This window comes from Staurois parvus, unplaced genomic scaffold (assembly GCF_062004578.1).
Source record: "Staurois parvus isolate SC_StPar_1 unplaced genomic scaffold, SC_StPar_1.0 ptg003251l, whole genome shotgun sequence".
Classification (NCBI taxonomy): domain Eukaryota; kingdom Metazoa; phylum Chordata; class Amphibia; order Anura; family Ranidae; genus Staurois; species Staurois parvus.
This window is the reverse complement of record NW_028321047.1, coordinates 65,304-77,143: the sequence shown is the minus strand read 5'-3', so window position 1 is coordinate 77,143 and position 11,840 is coordinate 65,304. Positions and strand designations below refer to the sequence as shown.

The window sequence follows — 11,840 nt, the reverse complement described above, 5'->3', positions numbered from 1 at the left end:
AGCTCGTTGTGCATGGCTACCTTGGTCCTCAGAGGACTACGTCTGCGACTCTCCTGGCCAGGAACAGCTCGTTGTGCATGGCTACCTTGGTCCTCCGAGAGGACTACGTCTGCGACTCTCCTGGCCAGGAACAGATCGTTGTGCATGGCTACCTTGGTCCTCCGAGAGGACTACGTCTGCGACTCTCCTGGACAGGAACAGCTCGTTGTGCATGGCTACCTTGGTCCTCAGAGGACTACGTCTGCGACCTCTCCTGGACAGGAACAGCTCGTTGTGCATGGCTACCTTGGTCCTCCGAGAGGACTACGTCTGTGACTCTCCTGGCCAGGAACAGCTCGTTGTGCATGGCTACCTTGGTCCTCCGAGGACTACGTCTGCGACTCTCCTGGACAGGAACAGCTCGGTGTGCATGGCTACCTTGGTCCTCCGAGGACTACGTCTGCGACTCTCCTGGACAGGAACAGCTCGTTGTGCATGGCTACCTTGGTCCTCAGAGGACTATGTCTGCGACTCTCCTGGCCAGGAACAGCTCGTTGTGCATGGCTACCTTGGTCCTCCGAGAGGACTACGTCTGCGACTCTCCTGGCCAGGAACAGCTCGTTGTGCATGGCTACCTTGGTCCTCCGAGAGGACTACGTCTGCGACTCTCCTGGCCAGGAACAGCTCGGTGTGCATGGCTACCTTGGTCCTCAGAGGACTACGTCTGCGACTCTCCTGGCCAGGAACAGCTCGTTGTGCATGGCTACCTTGGTCCTCCGAGAGGACTACGTCTGCGACTCTCCTGGCCGGGAACAGCTCGTTGTGCATGGCTACCTTGGTCCTCAGAGGACTACGTCTGCGATCTTCATGGCCAGGAACAGCTCGTTGTGCATGGCTACCTTGGTCCGAGCGTGCCAGTGATAGTCCTTGATCACGGTGATAACAATGTACATGGTTCCTCTGTCTATGTTGTGTATTGTGGGGGGAACACCATAAAGCCTGTCAGAGCAGCTCAGGTTCTCCAACCTTCGGATCCGAACTCTGTCAGCTACTTCCAGACCTCACGGCTTCCCCAACAATCCACCAAGACATGCGCCATGGACTCCTCCTGATTACAGCCCAAAGGACCGATCCTATCCGGGGCGGCCAGACCTTTCATGTTCCCCCTCATGTACATCCTCCCGTGGAGGGACAGCCAGGCATGTTCCCCCTCACATACATCCTCCCGTGGGAGGGACAGCCAGGCATGTTCCCCCTCACATACATCCTCCCGTGGAGGGACAGCCAGGCAATGTCATGGAACTTCAAGGGTAATCTGGGGCTATTCAGCAACTTTAAGCTTTCTTCCAACACAGCTGAGGTGCAGTCCCTGAGGTGCGGTCCCTGAGGAGCGGTCCCTGAGGTGCGGTCCCTGAGGTGCGGTCCCTGAGGTGCGGTCCCTGAGGTGCGGTCCCTGAGGTGCGGTCCCTGAGTACAACTGGAGAACAGAAAAAAGTCCCACAGATCCTGTGATATAACAATTTTCTTGGGCTACTTTCTAAGTAGGACTTCTCTATCCCCCACCTCCTCAGGGACCTCAGAGCCGAGTCCAGACATGGCGGGAGGTGACCCTGAGAACTTCTCTTCCTCTTAAGAGAACCACGTTGCATCTCTGCGCAGTCCCACTTCTCCTGTCCTGGATGCCGGGTGTCATTCTCGGAGGGGGGATGGGGGTATAATAGAGGGATGGAGGGGGGATGGGGGTGTAATAGAGGGGGATGGGGGTATAATAGAGGGACGGAGGGGGGATGGGGGTATAATAGAGGGACGGACGGGGGATGGGGGTATAATAGAGGGATGGAGGGGGGATGGGGGTGTAATAGAGGGGGGGTGGGGGTATAATAGAGGGACGGAGGGGGGATGGGGGTATAATAGAGGACGGACGGGGGATCGGGGTATAATAGAGGGATGGAGGGGGGATGGGGGTATAATAGAGGGACGGAGGGGGGATGGGGGTGTAATAGAGGGGGGGGTGGGGGTATAATAGAGGGGGGGATGGGGGTATAATAGAGGGACGGAGGGGGGATGGGGGTATAATAGAGGGACGGAGGGGGGATGGGGGTGTAATAGAGGGGGGGGTGGGGGTATAATAGAGGGGGGGATGGGGGTATAATAGAGGGACGGAGGGGGGATGGGGGTATAATAGAGGGATGGAGGGGGGATGGGGGTGTAATAGAGGGATGGAGGGGGGATGGGGGTGTAATAGAGGGATGGAGGGGGGATGGGGGTGTAATAGAGGGACGGAGGGGGGTTGGGGGGGTAATAGAGGGACGGAGGGGGGATGGGGGGGTAATAGGGGGACGGAGGGGGGATGGGGGGGTAATAGAGGGAGGGAGGGGGGATGGGGGTATAATAGGGGGACAGAGGGGGGATGGGGGTGTAATAGAGGGGGGGGTGGGGGTATAATAGAGGGGGGGATGGGGGTATAATAGAGGGACGGAGGGGGGATGGGGGTATAATAGAGGGACGGAGGGGGGATGGGGGTGTAATAGAGGGGGGGGTGGGGGTATAATAGAGGGGGGGATGGGGGTATAATAGAGGGACGGAGGGGGGATGGGGGTATAATAGAGGGACGGAGGGGGGATGGGGGTGTAATAGAGGGATGGAGGGGGGATGGGGGTATAATAGAGGGACGGAGGGGGGTTGGGGGGGTAATAGAGGGACGGAGGGGGGATGGGGGGGTAATAGGGGGACGGAGGGGGGATGGGGGGGTAATAGAGGGACGGAGGGGGGATGGGGGTATAATAGGGGGACAGAGGGGGGTTGGGGGGGTAATAGAGGGACGGAGGGGGGATGGGGGGGTAATAGGGGGACGGAGGGGGGATGGGGGGGTAATAGAGGGAGGGAGGGGGGGATGGGGGTATAATAGAGGGACAGAGGGGGGAGGGGGGTACAATAGAGGGACGGAGGGGGGATGGGGGTGTAATAGAGGGACGGAGGGGGGGATGGGGGGGTAATAGAGGGACGGAGGGGGGATGGGGGGGTAATAGGGGGACGGAGGGGGGATGGGGGGGTAATAGAGGGACGGAGGGGGGATGGGGGTATAATAGAGGGACAGAGGGGGGAGGGGGGTACAATAGAGGGACGGAGGGGGGATGGGGGGGTAATAGAGGGACGGAGGGGGGATGGGGGGGTAATAGGGGGACGGAGGGGGGATGGGGGGGGTAATAGAGGGACGGAGGGGGGATGGGGGTATAATAGAGGGACAGAGGGGGGAGGGGGGTACAATAGAGGGACGGAGGGGGGATGGGGGTGTAATAGAGGGACGGAGGGGGGGATGGGGGTATAATAGAGGGACGGAGGGGGGATGGGGGTATAATAGAGGGGGATGGGGGGGTAATAGAGGGGGGATGGGGGTATAATAGAGGGAGGGAGGGGGGATGGGGGTGTAATAGAGGGACGGAGGGGGGATGGGGGTACAATAGAGGGACGGAGGGGGGATGGGGGGTATAGATGGGTGTTGTGGGGTATATAGAGGGGTATTGGGGCATTATTGGGGGTTTCGGGGTATAATATGCGGGGCTCAGTATTGGATGACGTGTACATATGCGGTATATACGGTGACATCAGGCGGGTGTAGTTATGATTTCCGGTCGGAAGGTGTCGAGTTGGGTGTAGCGGCGGCAGTGTGGAGTAGTGGGCGGGGTTCCGGTGGAGTAGTGGGCGGGGTTCCTGTGTAGTAGCAGTGGGCGGGGCCGGTGTGGTGAGGTGTCCGGGTGTCGGTGGATGTGGTCGGTGTAGATCGGTGGCGGAGGACACAGTGATGGGTGAGGACGAGGGATGGGGGGTCGGTGGTGTGGAGGGGGCGGGGTTTGGTAGTGATGACGTGTCCTCCTTGTATATGGGGGGAGGGGAGGCAGTAATACTCTTCCTGTACTGTGCATGGGGGGGGTGTTCCTCCTTTAGGGACTACAGAACCCCCCAGTGGGGAAGGGGCGGGTGTCTGGGGGGGTTATTCTCCTCTCAGTTGTCCCCATTGGGGGGATTTCCCTTCATTTCCGGTTCCAGAGACACCCCCCCCCCATCCCCATCCTGGGATTCCCTCCATTCCTGTTCTGGGGACCGACACTTCCACTGGAGGCCAAGGACCCCTCCCCCCATATACTTACCTGACCCCTCCCCCATATACTTACCTGACCCCTCCCCCCATATACTTACCTGACCCCTCCCCCCATATACTTACCTGACCCCTCCCCCCATATACTTACCTGACCCCTCCCCCCATATACTTACCTGACCCCTCCCCCCATATACTTACCTGACCCCTCCCCCCATATACTTACCTGACCCCTCCCCCCATATACTTACCTGACCCCTCCCCCCATATACTTACCTGACCCCTCCCCCCATATACTTACCTGACCCCTCCCCCCATATACTTACCTGACCCCTCCCCCCAAATACTTACCTGACCTCTCCCCCCATATACTTACCTGACCCCTCCCCCCATATACTTACCTGACCCCTCCCCCCATATACTTACCTGACCCCTCCCCCCATATACTTACCTGACCCCTCCCCCCAAATACTTACCTGACCCCTCCCCCAAATACTTACCTGACCCCTCCCCCAAATACTTACCTGACCCCTCCCCCCATATACTTACCTGACCCCTCCCCCCATATACTTACCTGACCCCTCCCCCCATATACTTACCTGACCCCTCCCCCCATATACTTACCTGACCCCTCCCCCATTTACTTACCTGACCCCTCCCCCATATACTTACCTGACCCCTCCCCCATTTACTTACCTGACCCCTCCCTCCATATACTTACCTGACCCCTCCCCCATTTACTTACCTGACCCCTCCCTCCATATACTTACCTGACCCCTCCCCCATATACTTACCTGACCCCTCCCCCATTTACTTACCTGACCCCTCCCCCCATATTCTTACCTGACCCCTCCCCCATATACTTACCTGACCCCTCCCCCCATATTCTTACCTGACCCCTCCCTCCATATACTTACTTGACCCCTCCCCCATTTACTTACCTGACCTCTCCCCCATATACTTACCTGACCCCTCCCCCATTTACTTACCTGACCCCTCCCCCATTTACTTACCTGACCCCTCCCCCATATACTTACCTGACCCCTCCCCCATTTACTTACCTGACCCCTCCCCCATATACTTACCTGACCCCTCCCCCCATATACTTACCTGACCCCTCCCCCATATACTTACCTGACCCCTCCCCCATTTACTTACCTGACCCCTCCCCCCATATACTTACCTGACCCCTCCCCCCATATACTTACCTGACCCCTCCCCCCATATACTTACCTGACCCCTCCCCCCATATACTTACCTGACCCCTCCCCCATATACTTACCTGACCCCTCCCCCATTTTCTTACCTGACCCCTCCCCCCATATACTTACCTGACCCCTCCCCCATATACTTACCTGACCCCTCCCCCCATATTCTTACCTGACCCCTCCCCCATATACTTACCTGACCCCTCCCCCATATACTTACCTGACCCCTCCCCCATATACTTACCTGACCCCTCCCCCATATACTTACCTGACCCCTCCCCCCATATACTTACCTGACCCCTCCCCCCATATACTTACCTGACCCCTCCCCCCATATACTTACCTGACCCCTCCCCCATATACTTACCTGACCCCTCCCCCATTTACTTACCTGACCCCTCCCCCATATACTTACCTGACCCCTCCCCCCATCTCTCTGTCTCCCTCCAGCGGTCAGTACAGGGATCTCTCTGATTGGTTGGTGGTGATGATGTCATCTCTCTCTCTGTCTCCCTCTAGCGGTCAGTACAGGGATCTCTCTGTGATTGGTTGGTGGTGATGATGTCATCTCTCTCTCTGTCTCCCTCTAGCGGTCAGTACAGGGATCTCTGTGATTGGTTGGTGGTGATGATGTCATCTCTCTCTCTGTCTCCCTCTAGCGGTCAGTACAGGGATCTCTCTGTGATTGGTTGGTGGTGATGATGTCATCTCTTTCTCTGTCTCCCTCTAGCGGTCAGTACAGGGATCTCTCTGTGATTGGTTGGTGGTGATGATGTCATCTCTCTCTCTGTCTCCCTCTAGCGGTCAGTACAGGGATCTCTCTGTGATTGGTTGGTGGTGATGATGTCATCTCTCTCTCTGTCTCCCTCTAGCGGTCAGTACAGGGATCTCTCTCTGATTGGTTGGTGGTGATGATGTCATCTCTCTCTCTGTCTCCCTCTAGCGGTCAGTACAGGGATCTCTCTGTGATTGGTTGGTGGTGATGATGTCATCTCTCTCTCTGTCTCCCTCTAGCGGTCAGTACAGGGATCTCTCTGTGATTGGTTGGTGGTGATGATGTCATCTCTCTCTCTGTCTCCCTCTAGCGGTCAGTACAGGGATCTCTCTGTGATTGGTTGGTGGTGATGATGTCATCTCTCTCTCTCTGTCTCCCTCTAGCGGTCAGTACAGGGATCTCTCTGTGATTGGTTGGTGGTGATGATGTCATCTCTCTCTCTGTCTCCCTCTAGCGGTCAGTACAGGGATCTCTCTGTGATTGGTTGGTGGTGATGATGTCATCTCTCTCTCTGTCTCCTCTAGCGGTCAGTACAGGGATCTCTCTGATTGGTTGGTGGTGATGATGTCATCTCTCTCTCTGTCTCCCTCTAGCGGTCAGTACAGGGATCTCTCTGGCGCTCTCCTCGTTGGTGGCGTTGTTGCTCTTCGCCGGGATGCAGATGTTCAGCCGTCAGTTGGCGTCTTCGGAGTGGTTGACCATCCTGGGAGGATTACTGGGCTCCGGAATCTTCTTCTTCTCCCTCACTGTATCCTTCCGCCATGGCAAACAATGTGTGGGGGAGGGGCTGATAGGAGGGGGAGGGGCCATATGTTCCCCATGTCCTCCTCTTCCTCCCTCCTGACATCGGCCTGAGCTCTGTGTGCTGTGTGTGTTTCCCCCCCCCCACCATCCCGGGGGGGGGGAAGTTCAGTACCATCTCTGGGATCTGATTGTAGGCGGAGTTCTCCTTAACGCTCATCTCAGGCCTTCAATAACCTGGAGAACATCATATTCGGGAAAGGCTTCCAGGCCAAGGTGTTCCCAGAGGGTGAGTACCGCCCCCTAATGGTGTTCCCAGAGGGTGAGTACCGCCCCCTAATGGTGTTCCCAGAGGGTGAGTACCGCCCCCTAATGGTGTTCCCAGAGGGTGAGTACCGCCCCTAATGGTGTTCCCAGAGGGTGAGTACCGCCCCCTAATGGTGTTCCCAGAGGGTGAGTACCGCCCCCTAATGGTGTTCCCAGAGGGTGAGTACCGCCCCTAATGGTGTTCCCAGAGGGTGAGTACCGCCCCCTAATGGTGTTCCCAGAGGGTGAGTACCGCCCCTAATGGTGTTCCCAGAGGGTGAGTACCGCCCCCTAATGGTGTTCCCAGAGGGTGAGTACCGCCCCTAATGGTGTTCCCAGAGGGTGAGTACCGCCCCCTAATGGTGTTCCCAGAGGGTGAGTACCGCCCCCTAATGGTGTTCCCAGAGGGTGAGTACCGCCCCCTAATGGTGTTCCCAGAGGGTGAGTACCGCCCCCTAATGGTGTTCCCAGAGGGTGAGTACCGCCCCCTAATGGTGTTCCCAGAGGGTGAGTACCGCCCCCTAATGGTGTTCCCAGAGGGTGAGTACCGCCCCCTAATGGTGTTCCCAGAGGGTGAGTACCGCCCCCTAATGGTGTTCCCAGAGGGTGAGTACCGCCCCCTAATGGTGTTCCCAGAGGGTGAGTACCGCCCCCTAATGGTGTTCCCAGAGGGTGAGTACCGCCCCCTAATGGTGTTCCCAGAGGGTGAGTACCGCCCCCTAATGGTGTTCCCAGAGGGTGAGTACCGCCCCCTAATGGTGTTCCCAGAGGGTGAGTACCGCCCCCTAATGGTGTTCCCAGAGGGTGAGTACCGCCCCTAATGGTGTTCCCAGAGGGTGAGTACCGCCCCCTAATGGTGTTCCCAGAGGGTGAGTACCGCCCCCTAATGGTGTTCCCAGAGGGTGAGTACCGCCCCTAATGGTGTTCCCAGAGGGTGAGTACCGCCCCCTAATGGTGTTCCCAGAGGGTGAGTACCGCCCCTAATGGTGTTCCCAGAGGGTGAGTACCGCCCCCTAATGGTGTTCCCAGAGGGTGAGTACCGCCCCTAATGGTGTTCCCAGAGGGTGAGTACCGCCCCCTAATGGTGTTCCCAGAGGGTGAGTACCGCCCCCTAATGGTGTTCCCAGAGGGTGAGTACCGCCCCCTAATGGTGTTCCCAGAGGGTGAGTACCGCCCCCTAATGGTGTTCCCAGAGGGTGAGTACCGCCCCCTAATGGTGTTCCCAGAGGGTGAGTACCGCCCCCTAATGGTGTTCCCAGAGGGTGAGTACCGCCCCCTAATGGTGTTCCCAGGGAGGGTGAGTACCGCCCCCTAATGGTGTTCCCAGGGAGGGTGAGTACCGCCCCCTAATGGTGTTCCCAGGGAGGGTGAGTACCGCCCCCTAATGGTGTTCCCAGGGAGGGTGAGTACCGCCCCCTAATGGTGTTCCCAGGGAGGGTGAGTACCGCCCCCTAATGGTGTTCCCAGGGAGGGTGAGTACCGCCCCCTAATGGTGTTCCCAGGGAGGGTGAGTACCGCCCCCTAATGGTGTTCCCAGAGGGTGAGTACCGCCCCCTAATGGTGTTCCCAGAGGGTGAGTACCGCCCCATAATGGTGTTCCCAGAGGGTGAGTACCGCCCCCTAATGGTGTTCCCAGGGAGGGTGAGTACCGCCCCCTAATGGTGTTCCCAGAGGGTGAGTACAGCCCCCTAATGGTGTTCCCAGGGAGGGTGAGTACCGCCCCCTAATGGTGTTCCCAGAGGGTGAGTACCGCCCCCTAATGGTGTCCCCGGGGAGGGTGAGTACCGCCCCCTAATGGTGTCCCCGGGGAGGGTGAGTACCGCCCCCTAATGGTGTCCCCGGGGAGGGTGAGTACCGCCCCCTAATGGTGTCCCCGGGGAGGGTGAGTACCGCCCCCTAATGGTGTCCCCGGGGAGGGTGAGTACCGCCCCTAATGGTGTTCCCAGAGGGTGAGTACCGCCCCCTAATGGTGTCTGCGGGGAGGGTCACTCTGAAGAGATGGATCTCCATGGGGGTATGTCATCTGGAGGGGTGGGTTTCCATGGGGTGGTCATGAGAAAGGGTGGGGGCGAGTCACTAGGAGGGGAGGAGCTCCATGGGGTGGGTCACCTGGAGAGGTGGGTCTCCATTGGGTGTGTCACAGGGAGGGGTGGGTCTCCATTGGGTGTGTCACAGGGAGGGGTGGGTCTCCATGGGGTGTGTCACAGGGAGGGGTGGGTCTCCATTGGGTGTGTCACAGGGAGGGGTGGGTCTCCATGGGGTGTGTCACAGGGAGGGGTGGGTCTCTCTGGGGGTGAGTCATCAGGAGGGGTGGGGCTCCAAGGGGTGGCTCAGCAGGAGGGGGTGGGCCCCAAGGGGTGGGTCACCAGGAGGGGCGTGTATTTTCCTGTGGGCGGGGGATGGGATTGTCATGCTGATCCTCTGATTTCTCTTCCAGTCCTGGTCTGTCTGTTCATCGCTCTCTTTGCCTCCGGATTGGTCCATCGAGTGTGCGTCACCACATGGTCAGTACCAGCAGAGCCCCGCCCCCTCTTATGACATCAGGGACACGAAGGGGGAGGAGATTATTTCCTGCACATCACTGACTTCCTGTCCATGGTGGCCCCCCGTCAGGTTCTGTTGTCTGTGTCCCCGAGGGGGAGAGTCTCCATCTCTGGTCCTACTGGTCCCAGAACAGGAAGTGACAGCTGTCTATGGGGGCATCCCCTCCCCCCACACTTCCTGCTGTGTCTTCAGGACAGGAAGTGCTGGGAAATCTTCCCGGTGGGGGAGGGGGGATAGAACCTGCTGTTGGAACTCTCCCCTCCTCCATCCAGAACTGGAAGTAATTGTTCTGCCGGAGATTCCCTTTAGGTTGACCACACCCCCTAATCTGATTGGCCGATCTCCAATAAATGAACATATGTGATGTATGCGGAGTCCCGCCTGAACAGATCGTCCAATCAGATTGTAATGTGTGAAATCCGCCCCAACCTGTTCCAAGCTCCTCCCTCTGCACTGCATGTAAAGCTCCGTCCTGATTGGCTGAGCACAGGGAGGGGGAGTGGTTTCCTTCAGGATAGGCAAAGGTTGTCGATTAGGATTGGCTGTTGCTCTCATTAACCACACCCCTTCTCCTCCCTCTTCAGCTTCATCTTCTCTCTGGTGGATCTCTACTACGTGAACAAGATCTCCTCCGGCCTCTACCAGGCGGTGACCCCGGCGGTGACCCCGGGAAAGGTGGTGGGCAAGAGTAAGAAGAGATCCTGACCGGCCCCTCCCCCTCATACTGTACATTCCACCCCCATGTGTCAATAAAGTGCCACAGATTTCTACTACTGTCCGTGTGCCGCCTCTTCTTCCTGTCATTGGTCCGCCCACATCGCAGGTCACTGGTCCGCCCACATTCTGTACCTCCCAGGTCACTGGTCCGCCCACATTCTGTACCGCCCACATCGCAGGTCACTGGTCCGCCCACATTCTGTACCTCCCAGGTCACTGGTCCGCCCACATTCTGTACCGCCCACGTCCCGGGTCACTGGTCCGCCCACATTCTGTACCGCCCACATTGCGGGTCACTGGTCCGCCCACATTCTGTACCTCCCAGGTCACTGGTCACTGGTCCGCCCACATTCTGTACCGCCCACGTCCCGGGTCATAGGACCACCCACATTCTGTACCGTCCATGTCCCGGGTCACTGGTCCGCCCACATTCTGTACCTCCCAGGTCACTGGTCCGCCCACATTCTGTACCGCCCACGTCCCGGGTCACTGGTCCGCCCACGTTCTGTACCACCCACGTCCCGGGTCACTTCCACCTACATTCTGTACCGCCCACGTCGCGGGTCACTGGTCCGCCCACATTCTGTACCTCCCAGGTCACTGGTCCGCCCACATTCTGTACCGCCCACATTCTGGGTCATAGGACCACCCACATTCTGTACCGTCCATGTCCCGGGTCACTGGTCCGCCCACATTCTGTACCGCCCAGGTCACTGGTCCGCCCACATTCTGTACCGCCCACGTCCCGGGTCATAGGACCACCCACATTCTGTACCGCCCATGTCCCGGGTCACTGGTCTGCCAACATTCTGTACCGCCCCACGTTCCGGGTCACTGGACCGCCCACATTCTGTACCGCCCCACGTTCCGGGTCACTGGACCGCCCACATTCTGTACCACCCACGTCCCGGGTCACTGGACCGCCCACATTCTGTACCGCCCACGTCACTGGTCCGCCCACATTCTGTACCGCCCACGTCCCGGGTCATAGGACCGCCCACTTTCTGTACCACCCAAGTCCCGGGTCACTGGTCCGCCCACATTCTGTACCGCCCATGTCCCGGGTCACTGGTCCGCCAACATTCTGTACCGCCCATGTCCCGGGTCACTGGTCCGCCAACATTCTGTACCGCCCATGTCCCGGGTCACTGGTCCGCCCACATTCTGTACCACCCACGTCCCGGGTCACTGGTCCGCCCACATTCTGTACCGCCCATGTCCCGGGTCACTGGTCCGCCCACATTCTGTACCGCCCATGTCCCGGGTCACTGGTCCGCTAACATTCTGTACCGCCCATGTCCAGGGTCACTGGTCCGCCAACATTCTGTACCGCCCACGTCCCGGGTCACTGGTCCGCCCACATTCTGTACCGCCCACGTCCCGGGTCACTGGTCCACCCACATTCTGTACCGCCCACGTCCCGGGTCACTGGACCGCCCACATTCTGTACCGCCCATGTCCCGGGTTACTGGAC

General features: G+C 58.7%; 1 protein-coding gene across 1 annotated transcript; it reads left to right on the top strand.

Moving 5' to 3' along the window:
• The first annotated feature begins 3,651 nt into the window (after window positions 1-3,651).
• Window positions 3,652-10,423, top strand: KRTCAP2 (keratinocyte associated protein 2). The gene is made up of 5 exons (XM_089667429.1): window positions 3,652-3,785; window positions 6,652-6,806; window positions 7,025-7,088; window positions 9,543-9,609; window positions 10,234-10,423. The coding sequence occupies exons 1-5, from the start codon at window positions 3,782-3,784 to the stop codon at window positions 10,352-10,354; spliced, it is 411 nt and encodes a 136-aa protein (XP_089523555.1). The 5' UTR covers window positions 3,652-3,781; the 3' UTR covers window positions 10,355-10,423.
• The last annotated feature ends 1,417 nt before the right edge of the window (window positions 10,424-11,840 follow it).